General features: G+C 39.9%; 2 protein-coding genes across 4 annotated transcripts in view; both read left to right on the forward strand.

Moving 5' to 3' along the window:
- Positions 1 to 12,680, forward strand: part of myom2a (myomesin 2a) — a 29,288-nt gene extending 16,608 nt beyond the window's left edge. For all 3 annotated transcript variants that reach the window (XM_085356753.1, XM_085356751.1, XM_085356752.1), the window contains 21 exons: positions 435 to 556; positions 1,170 to 1,357; positions 1,508 to 1,634; positions 1,951 to 2,129; positions 2,232 to 2,346; positions 2,963 to 3,122; positions 3,733 to 3,839; positions 3,980 to 4,024; positions 4,111 to 4,247; positions 5,913 to 6,057; positions 6,210 to 6,269; positions 6,393 to 6,460; positions 6,608 to 6,721; positions 6,787 to 6,874; positions 6,979 to 7,017; positions 9,080 to 9,185; positions 9,702 to 9,865; positions 10,022 to 10,058; positions 10,147 to 10,169; positions 10,569 to 10,624; positions 11,319 to 12,680. In XM_085356753.1, the coding sequence (XP_085212879.1) occupies positions 435 to 556; positions 1,170 to 1,357; positions 1,508 to 1,634; positions 1,951 to 2,129; positions 2,232 to 2,346; positions 2,963 to 3,122; positions 3,733 to 3,839; positions 3,980 to 4,024; positions 4,111 to 4,247; positions 5,913 to 6,057; positions 6,210 to 6,269; positions 6,393 to 6,460; positions 6,608 to 6,721; positions 6,787 to 6,874; positions 6,979 to 7,017; positions 9,080 to 9,185; positions 9,702 to 9,865; positions 10,022 to 10,058; positions 10,147 to 10,169; positions 10,569 to 10,624; positions 11,319 to 11,825 (2,587 nt within the window). In that variant the 3' untranslated portion in view covers positions 11,826 to 12,680. The remainder of the gene's footprint in view (positions 1 to 434; positions 557 to 1,169; positions 1,358 to 1,507; positions 1,635 to 1,950; positions 2,130 to 2,231; positions 2,347 to 2,962; positions 3,123 to 3,732; positions 3,840 to 3,979; positions 4,025 to 4,110; positions 4,248 to 5,912; positions 6,058 to 6,209; positions 6,270 to 6,392; positions 6,461 to 6,607; positions 6,722 to 6,786; positions 6,875 to 6,978; positions 7,018 to 9,079; positions 9,186 to 9,701; positions 9,866 to 10,021; positions 10,059 to 10,146; positions 10,170 to 10,568; positions 10,625 to 11,318) is intronic.
- Positions 12,681 to 13,628: 948 nt separating this feature from the next.
- On the forward strand, positions 13,629 to 23,781 carry LOC146630031 (uncharacterized). The gene is made up of 4 exons (XM_085355549.1): positions 13,629 to 14,063; positions 16,992 to 17,156; positions 20,802 to 20,926; positions 21,720 to 23,781. The coding sequence occupies exons 1-4, from the start codon at positions 13,629 to 13,631 to the stop codon at positions 23,779 to 23,781; spliced, it is 2,787 nt and encodes a 928-aa protein (XP_085211675.1).
- Positions 23,782 to 25,068: the final 1,287 nt, after the last annotated feature.

Here is a 25,068-nt window from a genome sequence, read left to right on the forward strand (position 1 = left end):
TTTTATACTTTATTCTGCAGTATTCCCAATATCAGCTGACTTTCTCAAATCTGAAGATAAACTCACGATGGCTTTTGTGAGTGGAGCTCACAAAAAATAGTTTAGCCAGAATAACAATATGTACATAGAAATATCCGATGTGGGCACTGGTTTAGCTCAATAGGTGAGCAGGTGACCACACGCCCTGTGACCAGAAGAAGCGAGCGAGCTTTGAGTCCGAGCTGTGGCCCTTTGCCGTGTGTCTTCCCCTCTCTCACTCTCTCCCCACTTTCCTGTCCATCTTTCACTGTCACTGTTCAATAAAGACAAATGGCCCCCCCCCCCCCCCCCCCCCAAAATAATATTTAAAAAAAGAAATATATAGAAACAAGAGGAAAGACTTCAAGAGGTTTTATATGTATTTGATTTAAAAAATGAGTGTGTGCGTGCCTCAGGTTTGTGGTGCACGGCCTGATCCCAGGGGAGACCTATGTGTTCCGTGTCCAAGCCGTCAACCTCTTTGGCCTCAGTGAGGAGTCACAGGAGTCCTCTCCCATTGCTGTGGAGCCTGCACTCGGTAAGAGTATTATCAAGTTCATGATTGCGATTTATATGCTGCCTCTGAAAAGTTAAAACGCTCTTTGAAACTGTCATTTTTTTCAAAGAAATGTACATTTCTTTGAAAAAATAGAGGAATACATTGGAGAATGTATAATTTAAGAGAAATGGTGTTTCTTAAGATTACCAGAGTCCTTGAACCAACGTGATGCTCAGTGTGATTCATTTCATTATTCTGTGCAGGCAAGGGGGCTGAGTATGGTATGTATTCAATAGCTGTGTTTACTTTTGTCCCCCCCTTACTTACCCACAGCTTTCTCTTTATCCACCTTTCACTTTACATTATTGTGTTTTGATCACACAGAGACGTATTTTTAACAGGACTCTACAAAACACTTCACACTTCAAAGTCTGACAGTTACTCAGCACAAGAGTTGAAAACTTTACGATAAAACTTTGCAGGCTGCTCAGTGAAGTGTGAGAAAGTGCATGACAGGCTCACATGCAGCCGATCACAGTCATCGTTTCCTAGATTGATTAAAAAATGTTGAACTTTGAAAGACGTTATGTAAGATGATGTCATACAAAGTTTAAATATGAAGCTTCATTAAATGTGAAACTTTGTAATTCAGCAACTCCCAGCTCTCCCTTTGGGATCACCATGCTGAGTTCTGATGGTTCCTCCATAACTGTGGCCTGGAAGAGTCCCAAACACTGTGGTGGCTCCAAGGTTAACGCTTACTACATTGATAAGCGGGACGCTGACACTTTAGTCTGGAAGGAGGTCAACCTAAACGCTGTCACAGAAAGAATGTGCACTGTGAGTAATCAGACACAAGATTAAGATTTTCTTTCTTAAAGTTTTCTTTTCTTGTACTTGATAAAGCTAAATTTGATTAATTTACATTTACTCACTTTATTATTACTACTTTATTCATTCATTTGATGATTGTGCCACACGTTATTTTAGGTGGAAAATCTGAAGGAGGGAACTTTTTACGAGTTCAGGGTCACTGCTGGTAACATGGCTGGTGTTGGTCTACCATCTGCTGCCAGCGTTCCAATGAAATGTGAAGCTTGGACCATGGAAGAGCCAGGTACAGGATTGTCCATGTGACTTTATTCTGTAGAGTTATCTCTGCATCTCACAGTGAGTATGGCAGCTGTTGTTTTGACAGAGGCAAATTCACCAAAATGCCTGTTGAACTCCTGCAAATGTATCAATAAAATGAGCATCCAAGGCTTTTAAAATGTATTAAAGGTTAAAAAAAAACATTTGAATTCCAGCCCAAAAAATAAAAATAAAAAACTTAACTGATAAAAATGTCAGTTAAGTTGCGTTGACTCCAGTTCAACTACAGCTCGTGCGTCGTGTGTTCTTTCTGGAACTGATGATGTTTCTGTAAATTCAAGGCCCAGCCTATGACTCGAGCTTCAGTGAGGTCAGAAGCCACTCTCTGGTCATCCTGTGGAGGGCTCCCATTTATACTGGAGCAAGTGCTGTCACTGGATACTTTGTGGACATGGCTAAGAAGGGCTCATCAGAGTTCGTCACTGTGAATCAGGAAGCTGTGAGCCACCGTTACCTGCAGGTAGCAAATCTGGTGCATCATGCATATTCCAACAAATGGCCAACCCTCTTTCCACACCCAAGTCACACTCTCCATGTGATGATATTTCCCTGGTTTTCGTAGGTGACTGGACTGGAGGAAGGTGAAAGCTATGTGTTCAGAGTCCGTGCTGTCAATGCACACGGTGTTGGAAAACCTTCCCAGTTGTCAGAGCCGGTCTGTGCTAAAGCTATTCCAGGTGATGAAAACAAACTGAACGTGTGCAGCCAGCTCTGCACTTTATCCTTTATATTGGCAAAACATTCAGAGACATGTGAGACGACAGCATGATAATTGTCTTTTATTAAAATACTTAGACATCGTATGAGCAGACATAAAACACAAAATCACTGATAATTACAGTTAAGCATTTTTAAGTAGAGAACTTTAGCATTCACTAGAGATATCAAATTTCATATACAAATGAAAACTTATGTGTGGTATCACAGTATTTTGGGAATTTCTCTCACACAGTCTAAACATAGAGGCTGTAGTGCTTTCATGTAGTTTACTTTTTTCATTTCTACAGACACATAGTAATGCTTTCTTCCTTACTTTGTAATATTTGACATATCATTGAAAAGATGTGTACACACTTTGGAAGGTGAATATCTTTGATCACTTCTCCCTGCAAACACATGCAAATTACTGCAATGCAAATTGAATTTGTTCATATCATGATTATCAGTTTAATTTATGACACTAAGTTTAGAATTAAAACCACACAGATTATCTGACTATTATCTGATTATTTATGACAGCGAGTATTTTATTTTTGTTATTACTCACTGGAGGGTTTCACGTGTAATTTGCAGGCACAAAGGAGATTGTGGCTGGTGTGGATGAGGAGACTGGAGATGTCTTCCTGTCTCTTGAGGCCTGTGAAATCTGCGAGACGTCCAAGTTTGTGTGGTCGAAGAACTACAAACTCATCAGTGACTGTCCCAGAGTGGCTGTCACAACTAAAGGCAGAACGTAAGCTTGATCTTTGAGCTTTGACTTTGTTCTGTGTCCTTCGTTTGTGACAGCGGGACGAATCTAATGAATCATTCAGTAAATACACCAGCGCAAACAATGAGCTTCTCCCTCGGGGCCTGAACTAGTTTGCTTTGTCATCTTGCTTCGGTGAACTCAAAATGAAAACATGAAACACAGCCGGATCAAGTTTTTATGTTTCCATTCAAAAAGCTAATAGTTCATTCAAGTGTTTTCTAAAAAAGCTCATTATTGGCCACTTTTTTGCATTTTTTTCTGGCCAAAAAGTCACAGGTGATTGTATTGCCTTAGCATTTAATAGGAATTTACTGATTTAAGTTTAAAGTAACAAAAAATTTGACTGACCAAAATGTACCAGAATATTTTTAATAAGAGTATGAGGAAATAGTGAGGACTATACCATTAGGATATGTAACATGACACTGTAACAAACCCACTGTTTTAAATAACAGCAAATTTGAATGGAAATTAAATTTATAGTAAGAATTAAGTGACTTGTGAAAGAATTTTTGTTTGACACCCTGTTGAATCCCAGTTGAAAACTGCTTTAAATGTCCTGACTGTAATGGATCTTACCTTTATTTCACAGGTCCAGACTTACTTTCACTAACCCTGATAAAGATGATTTGGGCAAATACTCTGTCATCGTCACTGACACAGATGGAGTCTCTGCCAGCCATACTCTCACTGAGGATGGTCAGTCATGTCTACAAGTTGCTCTATATGTCAAAAGCAGTCATAAAAACATCAGATTTCATAATTCAGAGCCCCTTAGTTCTTCTCGCTCCGAATTGTTTCTTTATGAGTATATTTGTTTTCTTGAATCTTTCCCGCAGCCCTGAACACTATGTTGGAGCTCAGCTATGCCATCAGACATCCGAGTGAGTGTTGTGCCTCCCCATCAAACCCATTTACATCCAGTTTGTTTCTTACTAATTTAATTTTTAAATGTCTTTTTCTTTTTCAGTTGTTCCTCTGAAACATGGTCTGAACTATGAGGTTCTGGAGAAAGGACACGTGCGATTCTGGTTGCAGGCAGTCAAACTTTCACCATCTGTGTCCTATAGATTCATTGTCAACGACAAAGAAGTCACGAGTGGGGAGGTAAGGTGTCGACCTTTCAGAAATGAGTGAGTGTGAAATCTAATTATGAGTGAGTTGTATGTCTTCTCTTCTGTGTCTCTTCAGTCCTAATAGAAAAATACAATCACACATTTTGAATTCTTGATTCTGTTCATCTGGACGTAGCGTTCTCAGTGGGAGAAGCGTTTCGTCAGTCATCCCACTGTCCTTTCTCCCATCAAAAATGCTACATGCAGATGAACAGAATCAACTTTTGGGGATTTTCTTACCTGAATGATTGAACATTCCCACGCATCGAGATATTTTGAACTCTTGCTTTTAGGACATTGAATTCTTATTAGTCATTAAGCATCCTCTATTTTGATTTTAGTTGTTTGAGTTTGATTATTTAGAGTTTAGTTTATCACTTTCATGATTTTATTCTTTTAGTAATGTCTCCATGTTTAGTCTTAAGTTCTTACTATCTTTGTAATATGGTTTCTGTTAATCTTTAATATTTTTTATGTTTCTGACACTTTGTGTAGCCTTTAGCCTTCCCAGTGTCTGTGTGTATCTGGTCAAGTTGTCTCCTCTGTTAGGTGTTCTCTGTTTGGGTGTTTTATTTTGTTTTATTTTGATAGTCATTTATGTCTCGTGTTGTATTTTGTTTCACTTCCCCTGTATTATTGTCTTTGATTGGTTTCAGCTGTTTTCTGTTACCCAGGTGTTTTCACTCATCCCTGATTGCCCTCTGTGTCTGCATGTAACTGGTAAATGGTTCTTATATAGTGCACTTCTATTGTACCCGAGGACTCGAAACGCTTTCTACAGCATGTCTAATTCACCTATTCACACACACATTTAAACACGCACTACATCTAAGTGCTTTTTCTCTGACATTCACAATTCACGCATCGAGAGCAGCTCAAGGTTCCACATCTTTGGCATGAAGACTAGAACGGCCACGGATCGATTAGTGGATGACCTGTTCATGAGCTACAGCCGCCCTGTGTGTATTTAAAGCCTTAGTTTGGGTGTGTTTACTTGTCATGTCATATTTCCCTTTCTGTTTCCTGGAATGTTTCTTCTGGTTTCCTGGATTTAGTTACTTTGCATCTTGTATTATTTAACTTCAGTTTGCATCTAAGTTGGATTTCATCAGCTAAATCAGCAGCTGGCCTTTTGTTTCATCGAGTCTACATCTGAAGTTTGCGTTTTGGACTTTCATTCTACACATTCCATTACATGACATAAATATGAAGTTGAGGACTTAAGAGTAAAACTTCCTGCATTTCTTGTTCTCCTTTTTCCCAGCTTTGGTTCACATCATTCTTGAACTGATATGATCTCAAACAGCATTCAGTCAGAAAAACCCAACCAGACAAACACACAAACATCATTCTTGCCAAGCAGTCAGCTCAGGCTCACTTCATTTTTATTCTTTAGTTTCATTCAAAATAAAATGTTTCCACATGATAATATGACTACTAAGAAAAGTAAAGTTTAGCTAAATATGTAAAGGAACCCATATGTAACTTGAACAAAGACAAGGAAACTTTACAAATCTTTTATTATATTATTCTAGTTTCTTAAAAGCAGAACAGATACTGTAAAGTAGTCTTTTCTTTTTTACAAATGAGTGGCAAAAGTATTTAAACACATTGAAATTCTCATAGTTTAATATTTTCATCATTTTATTCCTCTTAGGGACAGAAGATCAGTCACGATGTGGCCACTGGAATCATCCAGATGACAGTGGATCATTTCACCAGAGCCAATGAGGGCACATATACTGTTCAGATCCATGATGGCAAGGCCAAAACCCAGAGCTCCCTGGTCCTGGTCGGAGATGGTGAGAGTTTTCCATCTCTCACATAGAAGTCCATATAACTCGTGTTGGAATACTACTTTGGAAACTTATAAAAACCTCTGTTTCTCTGATTGCACCAACCAAAAGGGCAGCACAGCGAGCATTTCATCTGTGTCTGTTTTTTACTCATTCAGTGTTCAAGGCTGCTCTGAAGGAGGCTGAGTTTCAGAGGAAAGAGCACATTAGGAAGCAAGGTATGAATATTTTTGATGACTTTGGCACAAGTAGTAAGCAAGTTTGAGTAAAATAATGGATTTAGAGATGTGTGCGGCCTTAATTTATGTCATTCATGTGGTTCTTTGTTCTTGTCCTTGTAGGCCCACATTTCTCTGAGTATCTATATTTTACTGTCACCGAGGATTGTACTGTTATGCTCGTCTGCAAGGTAACAAAACCACGTAATTATGTAGGATTTCCTGTAACTCTGAACCACATGTCAGATGTGCTTTCCACATGTTCATTGATTCTGTTTCACTTCTTATTGCTTTGCTTTCTTGTAAAAACAAAATCCTTTAATCTTTGTACTTGTCAGGTGGCTAATGTGAAGAAGGAGTCAACTTTACACTGGTACAAAGACGATGAGGAGATTGTTCCAGATACTCCCCCCAATGTCATGTCTGGATCCTGTGCTCTTCCCCTCCCACTGGTAACATCTGCACAATCCACACTGAAAAATATAATGTAATATAAAATAACCTTGTTTTTATTCAGTTCTCCAGAAAAGATCATGGTGTTTACAAGGCAGTACTCAGTGACGACAGAGGAAAGGACACATCTGTGTTTGACATTTCAGGCAAAGGTAAATTTTTAGTGTTGTGATGGGTCAGCTATTAGCTCTTGGTATTGTCATATTAGGTTTCTGTACCGTATTCATTGTGTCGTTTTTCCCACTTTGATTTCCAGTGTTTGATGACATCATCAATGCCATCGCCCAGATCGCTGGTAGGTTGGATCAGCTAACTTACACAGCATCTCAAACTGTTAAAATATCTTTGCTGCATAGGCCAGTGTATGTATGTATATGTGTGTATATATATATCTATATCTATATATATATATATATATATATATATACACATATATACTAGGGGTGCAACGATATTCGTATCGATATTGAACCATTCGATACAGTGCTTTCGGTTCGGTACGCATATGTATCGAACAATACAACATTTGTAATTTATTTTATCAACTTTCCTTCTGACGATGCTGTCTGTGTGGAGCGCTCAGTGAATCTGCGTTCGACTACTCCGCCTAGGCTGCACTGTCGAGCGCAGATCCACTGAGCGCTCAACACAGACAGCATAGTCCGAAGGAAGAGCGCAGGGCACCTCCCCCACCCTCATTCAGATCTGGCGTTTGGAATTATTTTGGTTTTCATGTGACGTATGACCCTGAAGGTAAGCGAGTCATGGACTAAAGTAAAACAGTATGTTGGATGTGCCATGCAATGCTCAATTACATGGGTGGGAACTAGTGTGTTAGCGCAGTTAGCTCGTTAACGTGTTGGCCGTCTAGCCCCATGCACGGGGCGATCGGCGGTAGCTCGTTAACGGAGATTTGCCATGTTGTGGTGTTAAGGTCATTTCAACGAGATTAACCTGAAAGCACTAGTGGGAACACAACGAATATGACTGCACATTTACGCCGACATCATCCTAGTGCAAAGACAAAAACAACAAGCATGCTACTAACTTTAGCCGAGTCATTTAGACAGCTGTTAGCACATGATTCTCCTTATGCTGCTGAGAATATAACCCAGAAGAAGCGGATAGTATAGCTTTTATTTTGGAAAGAGCCATTTCTCTGTAATAAACTCTCTTTTCCAAAGATGCATGATTCCTCAATCAGATACAGGGCTTGCAATATCGCTAGCCTGACGTCCTGGGGCTAGCGATTTTTTCAGTCGGGCTACCAAAATCTATCTCTTCCCTGCCCGTCGGGCTATTGTAAGAAGGAAAAATATATGTCAATGCTTTTGCATTCTTTCAGAAATGTAGCTGGGTAATTATGTCATTGGCATCGGTGAGCCACTGTCAATATGTGACATATTGAATTTGCGCTTGTTTTTTTGCTTTCACTTTGCAATCGTGCGAACTGTGTATAGAGAGCGACAGCACTGATCTGTGAGTGATGATAATTTGTGCACCAATTCCTCTGACATCGTCTTATTAATCGTTAGCTTACTATGCAAACATGACAAGTGAAATCTCCCGCAGCTTAAACATGTGAGAGGTTGATCGTGCAGAGAATCGCTGAGCTTATGTGAGTGCGTGTGTAAAAGCAGCAGGATTTATATTTGACTAGTTCTGCTGAGCCAAATAAGACAGGTCAGGGTGAAGAAGTGACAGCCAAAGAAAAGCTTACCACAAAACGGAGAAGTTATGACAAATCAGACTATAAGGCAAAAAGAAAGTGCAGCTTTATGGTTTCATGGACAAAAGAATTTCTGTGGCTGCAATATGACAAGCTAAATAACCAGGGCTGCACATAAGTGGTCCGCAGGTGCGCATTCGCTGTCAAAATAAAAAACACGCACAAGGGTTAGGGTTAAATTTAAAAACTGTACTTTTGAGTTAAAATATATATTTATAATTTTAATAAATGACAAATTAAAAAGGCATGAACATTTTTTTTGTATCGAAAAAATATCGAACCGTGACACCAAAGTATCGAACCGAACCGTGAATTTTGTGTATCGTTGCACCCCTAATATATACATATACTAGAAGTGCCTTTCTTAAGAAAAGTCCAGTGGAAAAGCTGCACCAAAGTCAGCTGCAACAGTACTGCTGCAGTTTGATGCTGACAGAGCTGGAAACTGGTTCAGAAGGATAAAGTACGTGTACATGTTAACCTGGAAACAATTCTGAGAACCCCAGCTTTTCTCTAAATACACAAATTTACATTAAGTCTGCTTTGGCTAAGAGACGAGGCTGTGATGACATTCTGAAGTCATTTCCCTATTGTTGGTGCCTGTGCGTTTCATGGTGGTTGTCTTTAGGTGCATCTGCTTCTGAGCTGGTGTTGCAGTGTACTCCAGAGGGCATCAGACTGCAGTGCTACATGAACTACTATACAGAGGAGATGAAAACCATCTGGAAGCACAAGTACAGTCGTGAATTTAAATATTTTAGATTATTCAAATATCTCTTTTTAGTTTATCATTTTAAGGTTTAGCTATTTTACTTTTTGAGATATTTTGTTTTACTGTTTATATGGAACAAAAGTTCATTATTCACAGACACTTATAGGCAGTCTGTGAGCTTACCCAGGCTGCTGCATGTGAGACAGCATTGAATCATAACATCTTTTGAAACAAATTTTCTATGAAACACTTCAAACACAGATGTTTTGAGTAGTTCTGTGGGTGGCTCAGTTAGCAAAAGGAGATGTCATGCAAATGTGTCACTTGTGGGGTTTGTTTGTGTCCAACTTTGATCAGGAGTGTTTAATATTGTAGAGAAGCACTGCTAGTTTTTAAAGGGGTGTAAAAGCACACAGACATTATGCCTTAGAGTCACTATATCTCACATTTGAAAGCAGCCTACGAAATGTCTGTGTTTGTTTTTTCACTCTGTATGAATTAATAACGAAGTTTTGAGATCCATGATGTAAACCCGCAGGGAGAGTAAGATTGCCTCCTCTGAGAAGATGAGGATTGGCGGTACAGCTGAGATGGCCTGGATGCAGATCTGCGATCCGTCCGATAAGGAGAAGGGTCATTACTCCATGGAGATCTCAGATGGCGTCAAGACCCACACCCGGACTTTTGACCTCTCTGGACAAGGTAAAAACCTCCATCTGTGCCACCATTTGTTTTCATTACAGTTTTTCTCTTTTGCTGTGATTGTCTTATTTATTTGTCTATTTATTTTGGAGTTTCTAAGATGTGAAACCTTTTGTCTTTGAAAAATTGACTCCATTGTAATCATTTGTTTTGTAGCATATACAGATGCCTATGAGGAGTACCTAAGACTTAAGTAAGTGTTTTGATGTTACAAGTTTGTAGACATGCGGTTTTAATCATGTCAAATTTTAATCAAATCGAATTTCCTCTTCGTCTTTTAGGGCGGCTGCATTCGCTGAGAAGAGTGAGTATTTCACAACTTGTATTGAGACAGTTTGAGAGAGATTCCTCATGTATCTTTCAATAAAGGTACATTGGTTAATTATTTTTTAAGCTGTTTATACTATGCGCACATCTTACAAGGACAAAAAATTGATAATCACAAGTGCCCTCGACAGCTCTTTTTAAGCATTCTGAAAATTTTCACAGGAATTTGTGGGCAAGGTATTTTATTTTAAAGGCAAAGTAGAAATGAATGTCTTACTCATTCTTCCTCTTCCTCCCCCTGAACATCTCAGACTTGATCTACTAGTGCACAATAACAACACTACACAATAAATGTAAAAAGACAGATTGCTGTAGTTTTAAGATCTTTGATTTCTAAGTCTGGGAGTGAAAAGTGACTTTTTCTTTTTCTGTTCAGACCGTGGTAGAGTGGTTGGTGGTCTACCTGATGTGGTCACCATTATGGAGGAGAAGGTAAACATTTTCCAAACTCGGCAATCAACGTCTCTTTTCACAGAGGGAGAAAAGACACGTTGTGGAAGATGATGCTTGAGTAATGATTAAATGCAGAGTGGTGGATAAACACAGAGAGTGAAAAGAGGGGTGGGCAAGTTCAGGCCTCGAGGGCCGGTGTCCTGCAGGTTTTAGATCTCACACCTGAATCACATGATTAGTTCTTTACCTGGAGAACTTCAGGACATGTTGAGGAGCTAATTTAGCCATTTGAATCAGCTGTGTTGGTTCAAGGACACATCTAAAACCTGCAGGGACACCAGCCCTGGAAGCCTGGAGTTGCCCACCCCTGTGTTACACCATAGTCTGAGATGTACTGCTGCGTACAGTATTGATAACAGTATTGACAAAACACTTCTTTGGATGGCTTTTGTTCAGATGTCATGCCTCAATTCATATTTAGTCTGCAGTTTAAGGTTCATTCTAAAAATGTTTAAAAAGAAATGCCAACTTCAACTTCAAATTGTGGGTCAGAGTTAATAATAAATAAATACTATAATGTCTGACCTCATTATGTCAAGTGATTACAACAATTTTCATTAGTTTAATAAACACATGAATAAATAAATCTTTGTGTAAGAATGTAACAAACCTAAAATATGAATCGTATTCTGTGAATATATTTTGATTTGAGTTGACTGTTGGTCCTTTCTAGTCCCTGAGCCTCACCTGCACCGTGTGGGGCGAGCCTACTCCTGAGGTCACCTGGTTCAAGAACGAGCAGGAAGTCGCTTCCACTGAGCACACCAGGGTCATGTTTGACGGTGGCAAGTTTGCCAGCCTCGTCATTAACAAAGTCACCCCCGAAGACTCCGGAAAGTACAGCATCAATGTACGGAACAAGTATGGTGGTGAGTTTGTGGAAATCACTGTCAGCGTCTACAGGCACGGAGAGAAGATCCCTGAGCCCAAACTGGGGCAGGCCAAAGCAGCCGCCACCACGCCTGTGCTGCCAAAGTCCCCAGCTCCCCCTTCCAAGACCCCAACCCCCACCCCTTCTAAAACCCAGACCCCAGCGCCATCCATGAAGAGCCCAACTCCAGCCTCCACCCCAATCTCCAAGTCTCCAACCCCTACCCCGAAGTCTCCTACTCCACCACGCAGTGTTAAGTCTCCAACCCCACCCAGATTCATGAAGTCTCCAACTCCACCCAGGAAGTAGAATGTGGGGGTTAATGTTCGCTGTTAGCAACACTGATTTATAAGCATTAGTGTGAAACAATGAGCTCTTACTTTAAAGTTTATTTAGATTTAGATAACGTCAAAGTCCCACTTCAAAAACTGCTGCTTACTCTGGACTACACCTCACAGTCATGTATGGGCCATCATATGTCTTTAAAGTGGTTCCTTTTAACACAAGAAAAACACTGAGAAACATAAAATGTCCGTGTATATTCATTACAAAGTTTTAAAGGCTGCACCTTCCACTATGCAATGTCAGTGAAATGCCTGCAACAAATTGTGGATGTCAAAGGATATTTATGCTCTATTACAACTTGGGTATTAGTGACACAAAAAAGTAAGTCAGTGAACTGTCTTACAAAGAGATAAGCAGAGTTTTAGAGGACAAAATTAAAGAAATTAGTAAATATTTTAGGTTTAAGCTCCAGTTTCAGTGCTTTAATCTTAATCTTCTCTGTTACTGTGTTTCCCTACATTTAGCACTTATGTCAAAGAGTGTGATATTATACAAAACAAAGCAAATAATATCAAAACCTACAAAAATAAGATCCAAGTTGTAATACACCAGTATCAAAGTGGATGAGCTGGGAGTCAGCAGGTACAGATGTGGGGTAATGTTAGTACCTGGGTGAAAATGTGCAAATACCAGGTTACTGTGTTTGTGCTCCAGCCATTCTTCTCCCAGGGTTAGTTTGTCTGTGAACAAAAACATTCACAGCCCTTGTCTCTGTACCTGAGAGGCTCTTCTGTCTGTGACACATTATGTCTTCCTCCCCAGTGCTTTGTGATGGCAATAAACTTTACTTCTCAACCTACTTTTGTTGTCTTTGTCAGTAGTCACTGCTACACCTCACCCTAGAAGAGGTAACTCAAATCCTTCGGCTACAGTTAATGAAGCCAAAAGTAAAAATGTGCACTTGTAGCCAGACTCCAAGGGACTGCATGACAACTTGCGAGACAAGCCAACCTGCCTCTGAAAGCCAGGTGAGCTGAGGTGGGTGGGGTTTGTTACTGTAGCTGTCAGCCGAGCAAACAGAGCAGGTACAACAGGCTATTCGTTTGTACAGAGTTCGCGAATCCACACCTTTAGCACTTACCAGCTTATGCTGGAGAGAGTACCGACACCAGGACCGACAGAAGGTTTTAACTTTTTAAGCTGGTTTAAAGTTTCTCGCCTCTGATTAATCAGGAAGACCAGGATTCTTTTTGGCCAGTTATGAAGTAAGTCTCTTTGTATATGTTGCTGAAAGTGTGTTGAATTCCTGACAATTTACAGTAGTTACTGAAGAAGTAAGCACATGCCTCATATTGTTTATGTGTTTGTGCTGAACCACATGTACCTTTTTGGTTTCCTAAGAGCTTAGAGGAGAAACATTTCTCATATGACACCATGGTAATAAAATTATCTGCATGTCTAAGTTTCTTTAAGACAACAACTAAATGCACTGAAAATAAAATGGTCTTACATTTTTCTGTGATTGGCTGGAAAAGTTTGTTCCAAAGCTCTGTAGTGTTATGTAAAAATTGTATGTTGACAGTTGTCTCATGTTTGTCCTGTTCATGTTTAATGATTAGTTAAAGATTACATATTACAACTCAGCAATGCAGATAAAAATGTTAAAGTCATACACATAATATTTTTTTTCCTAATTATCTCTTTTTTGACATTCAGCTCTAAAATGCAAGTTTAACTCAGTGAACCCTGTAACAGCATAGTGTGTGTCACATTTAAGGTAAAGAAGAAGTCTGCTGCACACAGAGACTCAGAGGGGTTCTCGCATCCATGGAGTCCAATCTGTCATGCCTGTCTTCACTTGAAGAGGACTGTTCAGATTACATTCAGCCGCACTATAAAGAATCCTATCGTCTAGCCATTTATGCCCTACTATGTGGCGGCAAAGAAGCCTATGAAGAGTTCCTTCGAGCTGAGCAGATCAACCACTTCCTTTCAGAGGAAGAGACTGTGTTCATTTTGGAAAATGCAGAGTTACCGGTTGTGGAAGATGATTCAGAGGGAAGACGCAGCACAGACGAGGTCAAACCCTCCACCTATTTCCCAATTGAGTCGGAAGAGGAGGTGCCAGACTTGGATTTGGGCTGGCCAGGGGTTGCGCTGGAGGGTGTAGAGACCAGCATTAGCCTGCTGTTTCACCCACCCAGACAGAACACACCAACAATTAAAGAGGTGGTTCGGAAGCAGATTCAGGCTGCGCAGAAGGTGAGGCCTCAGCACTGCGATATAAACAAAAGAAATGCTCCTGGGCCAGTGCCAGAAAATAACGCCTCATCTATCAGGTGGAGGAATCAACAAGGACAATAGTTTATCAATAGTACAAATTCCTAGTGAAAGGTGTAGTTTTGCGTAGGCATATAAACACCTCTGCATAGTTCTCTGCATACACAGGAGACTGCAGGGAAGGGCTAAACATACATTAACCCACACAATCAGCTGACTACACCAGTTCAAATGTTTGAAGCAGTTAACTACTATGGCAACTGAACTTTTGTTATCATGAAAATGTACACGATGGAAGTCACTCATTACTGTGCAGCTTTTTGCTTTGTGACGTGTGAGGCAGGCGAGTGGCCAGTCTGAATTCATGTAGGCTGCACTAACTTTGGCAGGTTTCAGAGAAAAAGTATTTAGCAATTCAACATTCACAGAAACATTGTTGCAGCAATGTTCTTTAAAGCTGTAGCTATCATGAAGCGGTAACAGTGATGTCAACCTGGTAGAAATTTGTATTTATGCTTAAAATGCATTTCATGACTAGAAATATTAGTAATATTATATTAGAGCAGCAAGTCACTGCAGTTTTCCATTTCCTATTTTTTCCCCAGGAACCTGCTTCATGAAGCAAATTCATCTTGTACTTCCTGTGCAGTTATCTCCTGTAGAAAGAGTAGAAAATGAGTGCTGTTGCACTGCTTTCGCAATTTGTTGCTGTATGTTTAATCTAGTCTTCACATCGCTGTCTTTTAATGAGATGATCTTGTAGGATCCCGTGGAGGTCACAAACAGACACGCTGTTTTTTGCTTTTTTACCTCACACTTCCTGGAATTTTCCTTTTTATTTAAACCTATAATATTAAACTTAAGGATTACCTTTAAGTCATTTAAAAAGTGCTTATTATAATTTAGAAATAAGTAAATATAGTAATGAGTAAAGAGAAGAGCTTTTTTCTGTGCACATGTATGCAGTGTAGGAAAAACTGCTCCAATAAAGACTGCAAACATCTGAAGATTTTACTGAATCACAGGATCTACAAAAAAAAAATGATGAGATACAACAGTAAGGATACTGTTGCTTTCAAATTAGTTAAAAGATCAGTCAAATGAGATGGAAAAAGTATCACTGTGAAACATTAACATTAATTCTTGTAGTCAACATTGTAGCAAAATACCACAGTAGGATCAGATAGCTATGGCTGGATTGGTTGGCCTTAAACTGATTACAGAAAAACTAATTAAACCAACTGCAAACCAACAATTGAACAGACCACTCTTTAAAAAATAGTTTTCCTGTGATCAAGTACATGTTTAAATACTTGTTTAAATTCATATGAAAGCACTGATATATAAAATGCTGACACAAAAAATAAATCATTCTACTTGCCGTAACTGTGAAAGTGACCTTTTTTGTTCTACCACATAATAACTGGCAGAACAAATTTAGATGCTACACATTAAAGGTGAAATCTAACTAATTTCAAAATAAAAGTACCTATACATAAATATATATCATGAAATGACGTAGGCAACAGTTATGTTGAAACAGGTAAAACTTTGTCTGATATTTGATTTAAAAAAAATCTGTCTTTCCTCTTTAGCAAACCACTTGTCTAATTTACAGAATTCATAACAACAAAAAATATCACAAGCAAAGGTGCTCAGTAAATCACAATCTAAAAAGTGAGTCTGCTCACGAAGCTTTACTCATTCACGGTCACCTGACAAAGAAAGTACACTTGCTTTTAATTCTAATTCTTTGGGCTTGTTGTCTTCTTACTGTTAAACATTTGGTCATGTCAGTGAGATACAAACTATGTAGTTTCCCCTTTTGCCACAAAATCATCACCTTTCCTGCTTGACAGCTGGTATGAGGTGTCTGGTTTTCACCAAATGTGTGGTCCTGTGTATTATGTCCAAACATCTTCACTTTGGTCTTGTCTGTCCAGCGGACATTGTTCCCGAAGTCTTTTGGTTTGTTCAGATGCAACCTTGCAAACTTAAACTATGCTGCCATGTGCTTATTGGAGAGAAGAGGTTTCCTCCTGGATCCTCTCAAACATTTTGTGTTTATTTAGTCTTTTTCTAACTGTACTATTATGAAGTTTGAAGTTTCTCTGAGCATTAAACAGTCTTACTTAAATTAAATTTGCTAGGATGTGCACTACAACACTGGCGACTTTTTTCCACTTGAATACTGTTTCTGACTGTATAGTGATGAAATTCCAGTTGTTTAGAAATGCTTCATAACCCACCCAGATTGATGGGGAGCAACAGTTGTTTTTGTAAGATCATTGCTGATGTCTTTCCTCCCCGGGATTGTGTTCTCACCCCCTCAATGCGCCAAAACAGCAAACTGTTAAAACATCTGCTGTTATAGAGGTACTCACATTTGCTGATGACCTTATAGTAACAGAACCTGTTAATTATCCTCCACATTTCTATGGAAGCAAAAAGGATGTAAAACAAATTAGTCCGCATTCTTATACTTTAGATACTGCTTCTGCATTGTAGCTTAATTTTTGTTAAATAAATAATGAAACTGTGCAAAATGTCACAGATTAACCAACACGAGGTTGCATTTGCCTAATTCTAAGACCTGCTAAGGACCAGATGATTTTTTTTTATTATGGCCCAGTACATAAACTCTAAAAATAAAAGATTTTTTTTTTCACATAACTGCATATATACAGTTGGCAGTTACTTCTCTTTGCATGCATCAGAAGTAATGACATTATTTGTGTTGCATAAAAGATTATTTCAAGTTAAGAAGGTGTTTTGCACAATGATACAGTTAATTTTGTGTGGAAAGTCATCTCTACTATACAAGTCCTGATGTTGACTACTCATACATTTTTTGACTTAATTTGTATTTTCTCAAAATTGAAAACATTTCCACGTCTAATGTGCTTCCAGCTTATTGCCATTGTAATGGATGTCTTCACTGATGGCGACATTTTCAAAGAACTCATCAATGCGACACAGAGGGGAGTGGTGGTCTACATCCTTCTGGATGATTCCCATGTCAAGAGCTTCCTCAAAATGGCACACGACATGGAGATTAATATTCAAGAGCTCAAGGTGAGAAACACGGCACCTTGAAATACAAGGTTTAAAGGGCGACAGTATCAGATGAGTATGTTTTATCACCATGCTGAGATATTATTGTACTTGTTGAGGCCATGAACTGCAAAAAATAAAAATCATCAGGAAAAAAAAATGTATTATCTTCCACTAGACCTATGTGATTATCTGGATTTCACAGTGGAGACACAACAGGCCTATTCTTATGTTTTCCACTTTTCCTGATATAAAAAGGGGCTTCTGGTAAACATGCTCTTCTGCACTTCTTGCCAAGTGTAATTTTCCTGTTCCCGTGCATAGTATACACGTTAGCATTTTAAACAATGTTTATCTTGCAAAATATTTGAAAACTGTCAACTCCATTGTGTGGTGGCTTTAGTAGCACAGTGGCTGATAGTGAACAACAGCCACATACCAAACTAAGACAGGTAGAGTCATCTTAGAGCTGGGCATTTATTTAACCCTTGGCGCTCTAAGTCATAGTCACTTCGGCAGTGAGTGTGTGTATGTGTGTGTGGGGGGATGGGTGTGTGTGTGTGTGTGAGGGGTGGTGGGTACACAGATATGTAGACATGTATGGAGACATTTGCTACTCAAAGCCATAATTGGGCCCACACATGCCTGTTGACCTGTTAAACATCATCTGACATAGTCTAACATTTGCATTCCCCCAGAGCTTCCCATGAGGCTTCACAACCTTTCTTCTGTTGGCAAAAGAGCATTTAAAATATTACGTTTGACATTTTCTCCGCACCCTGATGGAAATACAGTCATTTACCAACATTTCCCTGCTGTGTCTCTACCTGCCATTTTCACACAACTGCAGCAACCGCAGGACAGATCTGTCAGTGTGGCTGGATTTTCCTGTTAAACAGCATTAGATGATGTTTCCACAGTCTAAACAAAGAGTCATCAGCTCTGAACGCAGTGACGGCTTCACGACCTCTTTGCAGCGTGCCTAGCCATTAGCAACATCAAAAAAACAGCCTGAGGAAAACTCACACAGGTTTGATCATGTAGAGTTTGACAAAGGGTGTGCGTGCTTTCATGTGTTTGTGTAAAGGTAGTAGTAATGGAAACTGGGGGGGGGGGGGGGAGTGTTTCAATTAAGTTAAGATTTAGGCTGTTTGCACCTGATGACTGAAACAACCCTGAACTCATGTTTCATGCTCTCGGTTTGAGTTTTTGAGTTTCATTTTTGAGTGTTGAAGGCCCTGATGTGTTGAGCAGTGAGACGTGGGAATCATTTAGTTTTTAAAAGATGTGGCACATAGTTCTTTCACACGGTAAAGAAGTTACATTCAGATAAATCAAAATGAACGAATATTAGATTTACTTGCAACATTTAATGTGGTGCCTTTGTGCACTTTTCATTTAAGTAAAGAGTTCAAATTATGTACTTCTTACTGAAATGATAATCAAAGCACTCCTTTTTTGGAAACAGGCTTGCATCATATTCCTGTTAACAAACTAGCTAATGTAAGTTGCCAAACTTGTTAGCCCAAAACAAAACTAACACAATCAATAACACAAAAGCTGAATTACTTCTATGTAATTCTTTTAGAAGGAAGTATGTCCAGCACATGCATGAATTATTTTTAAACTGGCAAAATCACATTCCTGTTTCTTGTGTAATGTCTTTGAAAAACAATGCATGTTCAAAGATTGTACTATCAACTATAAAACAGTGTTAACCTGAAAATCTCCTTGCAGTTAAGCTCGTAAGACTTGATGTTAGAATCCCTGATAATCAGCACTGGTGTCCTGTGGTCAGGAGGGAGGGGTACAACCTTTATCTGCTTTGAATGCACAGATTTGAATGTTCTGCTGGAAACAGATGAGAACAGTTGAAGAAATATTGACAGACATCAGTCATGACTTACAGAGACTGTGCCCCGTTAACAAACCCTGGATTACAAATGACATAAAAGCAATCATCAACCAGAAAAAGGTAGCTTTTAGAGGTGGTGACAAAGAATGGCTCAAACAGATGCAACATGAGCTGAAGAAGTGACTGAACACAGCAGAAATGTAGTAGATAAAGAAGATAGAAAGGAAGCTAGAATACAGCAACATCTGTGAGGTGTGAAAAGGAATGAATACTAAAAAGAAACAAAAAGAAAAAGAAAAGACAGCCACTTATGGGTGATGTGGAAAGAGCTGATGCACTCAAGCAGTTCTTTAGTCCTTCAACTTTATGGTCACACTCACTCCCACTGCTTCTCCTTCACTGTAACTCCGTCTGCTCCTGCACAAGCTCCCCCTTCTCCTTTCATTTCTAATACAGCAGCTACTTCCCCTCTCACACCTGTGCCTTCATGCTCGTCTGTCACAGACAGGGGTGAGATTGGAGTTAGGAAGACTATGATAGCCCAGATGGTGTGTGTCCAAGGCTGCTCAAGAATTGTGTTGCCCAACTGTGTCAACCTCTCCACAGGATTTTTAATCTGAGTCTACTGCCAGGACTGTGGAAAACATCCTTTATTTTTCCGGTACCAAAAATAAAACGTCTTGCTGAACTAAATGACTTTAGACCAGTGGCCCTTATAATGCACATCATGAAAACCTTGGAACAGCTGATTCTACACCAAGACAAACTTGCTTAAAACTGCAGACAGGAATCCGAACACAGGGATCTCGTAAAAACCTTCAGCCACTGGTGTCACAAAACCTACCTCATGCTGAACATCTCTGAACACTGGGGAGGCAGCAACAGAAGGATCAGTAAATTTATTCTTATTCTTATTGTTGTCAGGGTCATCAGGTAGCCACCCTTGTTCACTGGTCACTGATAGACCCACGCATGTACTTGGATGCTCATGCTTTTGAGAAACCTGGTTGCACCAGCTACATCATTTTGTTTTGGCAACTATGTCTGCATAATTGAGCCTTTTGAATTGTATATGCTGCCTCCCATAGTACCATTATCTCCACAGTGTACAGGCACTTCTGCACGGTGGACCACCAGATGATGTCTGGCCTGAGAATACTTGGAGTAATCTTTGGTGGGAAAGTGACTTTCTGCAACTTGTAGCCACAGGCAGTATCCACAGTAGCTTTCATTCTTGCAGATAAGATTTAGGGGGGAATTACTTTTCCAGATTTGGGTAGCCTTTTGTGCACTAATAAGTGAAATCATGATTTAAAAGCTGTGTTTTGTATTTCCTTTTGTCTTTGCAAAACTAAATAAATAAATAAGAAATCAGGAACAAGGAAATGTTTTGTCACTGTATCGTTTGACCTGATTAAGCCTCCTTGGCTAGTTTTGCAGCCAGTGAGGATGTCACTGGAGGTCAGCAGAGTTCCATTTGTTCTTCTTTTTACTGTATCATGATGTTTACACATTCACCAAAAAAGGAAAAGATCACTGGTTTTATCAAAGATGAAGACATAAATCCCTTTGGTATTGCATTACGATGAGCATCTGGTATAAAAACTCTGAAATTAAACACATGGAGCTTCCCACTGTTTTGATCTGTTGTGAATAAGCCAGAAGTAGGTTCTTCTATCATTGCATGATAATGCATTTTACAAATAGAGATTGCTTAATGCATTCTCAAATAAGCATTACATATATTACTTGTAGGTGAAATGAAATTGATTTATTTTTGGCCTTAATTCTCATTTTTATTTTTCCATCAGAATCTTTGTGTTCGGACGGTTCAGGGGCCAGAGTATCAGTGTCGCTCGGGGTTTAAGTTTCATGGAGGTTTGGAACAGAAGTTTATACTTGTGGACTGCAGGACAGTTATGTATGGAACATACAGGTGAGTCAGTGCTGTTCAAAAGTATTCTGTGATTAAATTGAAATAGAGGCCTGGCCTAGCTCTACTTGGCAGCTTTGCTAACTTTAAGTAAACCTTAAAGCAATTTCATGTAAACTCACTGTGCTACTCTGGTATTTTTAAAAATAAAAATTGGTGAATTAGGAAGAAAAAAATATGATTAGCTGCCTTCCTTCACCACTTAGACTGGCTTTCTTCTGGCGGGTCAAATAGCCATATTAGGAAGATTCTGTCTCACTTTTATCATATCGAGCAAGTATGTGTTTAGAGCAGTCTGCAGCCTGAGCTCGTGGCTCACGGAGATTAGTTACATTATTTGAAACTTTCACTACTGAAACAATAAAAATAAGAGAGAAAAAAAAGTTTTAAAAAAAGACAAACCCCAGAGCAAGTTCTAAGACAAACTTAACAAATCTTCCAAGTCAGCAAAACTAGTTTATCTGTTTGAGAACACACAGAGCTGAGGTAAGAAGAACACTTAATAAATGCAGTGGCCTGTGGGCAGTTGCAGGCACCAGAAACACATAAACTTTCTGCTGAATTTGCCAAGTTCAAACATCATATGATTTAAACTTTAGTCCTATGCTCTGCTACTATAGCTTTTGTTGTGTTGGATGTGTTTCCTGGTTGGCCCTTATTTCCACTGTTATGTTTCAGTTGTGGATTAAGCACATTAAAATTTAGATAATGAAGATATGCATGACTTTATTATTAATACTGTTTAAAAATTTGTGCATCATTATGATTTGTACTGGTTCTTCAATTTCTTTTTCAGCTACACATGGACTTTTGAGAAAATCAACCTCAGTATGGTCCTGGTTGTCACAGGCCAACTGGTTTCCACTTATGATGAAGAGTTCAGAAGACTCTATGCTTGCTCCACAACTTCTTCAGTCTTGCTTAACGGGAGGCCACCTGTTCTGTACCTTAAAGATACTTTGGCTCTGGAGAGCCCAAACTCCAGCCAGCTTTCTCTTAATATGATTCACAGGAGATCCAGGGTGATGCACGTGGTGAGAAGTGTTCAGGACAACAGGTTCAACAATTCTGGCACAATGACCAGAGGCTTGAGTGTCCAGGATAGGCTCCATCAGTATGACTATACTAAAATGGGGAACCTAGTGAAAGGACACAGTTATGGAGGCGAGCTGCAAAAGGTAAACTCCATGACTCGGCTAAGGATGGGAACTAAAGACATTGGAGTCCCTGGGAGAAGTGGATCTAAACCGAGGGGAGGTGGGGAGGTGCTTCTACCAAACCGGATGTCGCACCATCACCTCCGGCACCAGACACGTTACGGTGCGGACCAGAACCTAATACCATTCAACTCAGAAACATCACTCCACCGCTGGAAGATTGATTCTTATCTTAATGAGAATGAGATGCATCCAGGTGCGTCATGTGATGCGATCTCACCTGTGACATCTCCATATAGCAGTCACACAGGCTTAAATGATTATCAGTCACAGCTCATTCACAGCAGGTCGAGAGATATTAAGTCCAGAATGGAAGAAACACGGCAAAAAAGGTTCAGTTTGCAGGACTATAACAATTTCAGGCAAAGCCACGAGTCTTTGAGGTCCATGTATCTGAATGCAGAAACATCCAAACTGATGTCTTCATTAAGAGGCCTGGATGTAAGGCAGAGTATCACAGAATCGGAGCTAGCGGCACAAGAAAGCTGCAGCCAGGAAAACAGGGAGCTCAAGAAGCGAGGTAACAAAAGAGAGCCAGTGCTCACTGATGGACATCGTTCTGCCTCTCACCATGATGTGGTTTCAGATGGAAAAACAATGCAGACATATGATTGGCGTGAGCCTCTATCCAAGACAAGATCAGCTGCTGATTTAGACCAGAAAATGAGTGATGCACCACTCAAGCCTTCTCATTTACAGTCCAGCAGTGTTAGCATTCAGCATCCGAGAGCAATGGAATCTTTGACCGAGGTCCCTGAAGAAAAAGACAGTTCCCACACTCACTTAGACCCAGCACTTAAAGTCAGACGTGAGATTTGCAAAGATGAGGAGGTTGTTCCTAAGAACTCTGTAAAATCTCCAGAAAAAGAAATTCAGGATCAAGCCACAGGAAAGCATTATAGGGTGGCCAAAAGCACAGGCTCAGGTGATTCAAGGCAAGGAAAGAAATCCATTTCTAATGAAGTTGAAACTTCTCTGGAAGTCTTCAATCCATCTACAGGACCTCAGCGGGGAGTGGAAGATAAGGGCAGTCACACAGAAAAAGGGGAAGCACAGCCAGAAGATGCAGCGCTACAGAGAAAACATTCTATGAAAATGAAAGTGCCTACATCAGATGAAAAGAAAACTTCCAAAAATGAAAATAAGTCTCTCCAAAGAAGGACCTCAGGAGTAAGCCAGCCACTGAAGGCTGCCCATTCCCTGGCACCTGATGCAGTGCACACAACAAAAAGCCAGTCACTGAGCATGCCCAGTTTGCAGAGCTCCCTTACTAGTCCATCAGAGACAGAAAAGACTAAATCTCCACTGTCAAGATTTTCTCCTCAGCGTTTGAGCAAAAAGAAGATGGCCCTTGCAGCAGAGCAAGACTCAAAGGGCACTGTGGGTGACGAAAGAGAGACTTTATATCAGAGACCAAAAGACAAAGCCTACAGTCGGTATGAGTTTTTGCTTAGCAATGAAAATCTACGTCTGGATAAGTCAAAGAAGAAGGCAAATTCATATTCGTCAGACAAAGAGAGAATCTCTTCTTTGCAAAGGCGCGAGTCTGCCCGTTCAGTGAATCAGACACAGAGCAGCACTGATAACAAACTGGAGCGATTCATGCAGCGAGTTGGAAATCTAATAAACAAGAACAAGTAGCGAAGGCACAGAAGAAGGCCAACATGGTCAGAAATGAAGGCAAAGTTTAAGCATATTACATGTTTTGTTTATGCAGCTGTTTTCCATGCCTAGACAAACGGTTTCTTTACACCGCAGCAGTATGCTCCACATTTTTTTTTAAATCGCCACTGATGCCAGTAACAAGGCTTGATAAATCGGTATTTGCAGTTAAAGTCTGAGATGGATCTTACTGGGGAGGAGGAGTTAAGGCAACCAGGGAGAATCTGACAGTAGCACTTCAGGACATTCAGCAATGTTTGATTCAGTAAGCTAAATTATAATGATACGGTATGTCTTATGCAAAATATGTTTATTCTTTTAGTTTACCTAAAGGATCAGACTGATGAGAGCATCTTTTATGCTATGACAACACCAACACCTCTGTTGTTGTTCAGTATTGTTGTGAAATATCTACGTTTAAAAAAACCCACACCAGTAAGGCCCACTGTTATAACCTGTACCTGAGGTTTTCTAAACAAACATACACTGGTTTACTCTAATACAGTAATGCATACATTCATCTGCCACTGAATATATTTCTTCTTGTTTCAGAAACAGTACTGAAACAAAGGGTGGATGTAGCTCAGGAGGCAGAGCAGGTCATCCACTAGCTGAAAGGGTGGTGGTTTGATCCGTGTGTCAAAGTATCCTTAGGCAAAATACTCACCCCTAAGTTGCTCTACGATGGATTCACGGGAGGATGAATGTGTGTGAATTACAGTAGAAAAAAGTGCTTGTGTGAATGAGACGTGTTGTATAAAAGCACTTTGAGATCTTCAGTAGTGTAAAAAAGTGCTATATAAGAACCAGTTCATTCTCTGAAAATGTTCAGAGCTGCTGGAAATTACTGAAAAGTGTTCAATTAATAAACATATTTGGTTTTTTTGCTTCTTATATAGGCAGCACGGTGGTTAGCACTGTTGCAGCACAGCAAGAAGGTCCTGAGTTCAATTCCAACATCAGACCGGGGTCTTTCCGTGTGGAGTTTGCATGTTCTCCCCGTGTTTGCGTGGGTTCCCTCCGGGTACTCTAGTTTCCTCCCACCGTCTAAAGACATGCAACTTGTGGGGATAGGTTAACTGGATAATCCAAATTGCCACTAGGTGTGACTGTGAGTGCGAATGGTTGTCTGTCTCTGTGTGTTGGCCCTGCGACAGACTGGCGACCTGTCCAGGATGTACCCCGCCTCTCGCCCTATGACAGCTGGGATAGGCTCCAGCGCCCCCCGCGACCCTGAAAAAGGATAAGCGGAAGTGAATGGATGGA

The sequence above is a fragment of the Diplotaxodon limnothrissa genome, linkage group LG6 (assembly GCF_057381915.1).
Source record: "Diplotaxodon limnothrissa isolate DT_005_m linkage group LG6, D_limnothrissa_male_GT1.1, whole genome shotgun sequence".
Taxonomy (NCBI): Eukaryota; Metazoa; Chordata; class Actinopteri; order Cichliformes; family Cichlidae; genus Diplotaxodon; species Diplotaxodon limnothrissa.

Excerpts from the sequence above, each read along its gene's own strand:
- LOC146630031 (XM_085355549.1), top strand. The coding sequence starts at position 13,629 with ATGGAGTCCAATCTGTCATGCCTGTCTTCACTTGAAGAGGACTGTTCA. Across the intron at positions 14,064-16,991 it reads AGATTCAGGCTGCGCAGAAG|CTTATTGCCATTGTAATGGA; the intron begins GTGAGGCCTCAG and ends ATGTGCTTCCAG. Across the intron at positions 17,157-20,801 it reads TTAATATTCAAGAGCTCAAG|AATCTTTGTGTTCGGACGGT; the intron begins GTGAGAAACACG and ends TTTTTCCATCAG.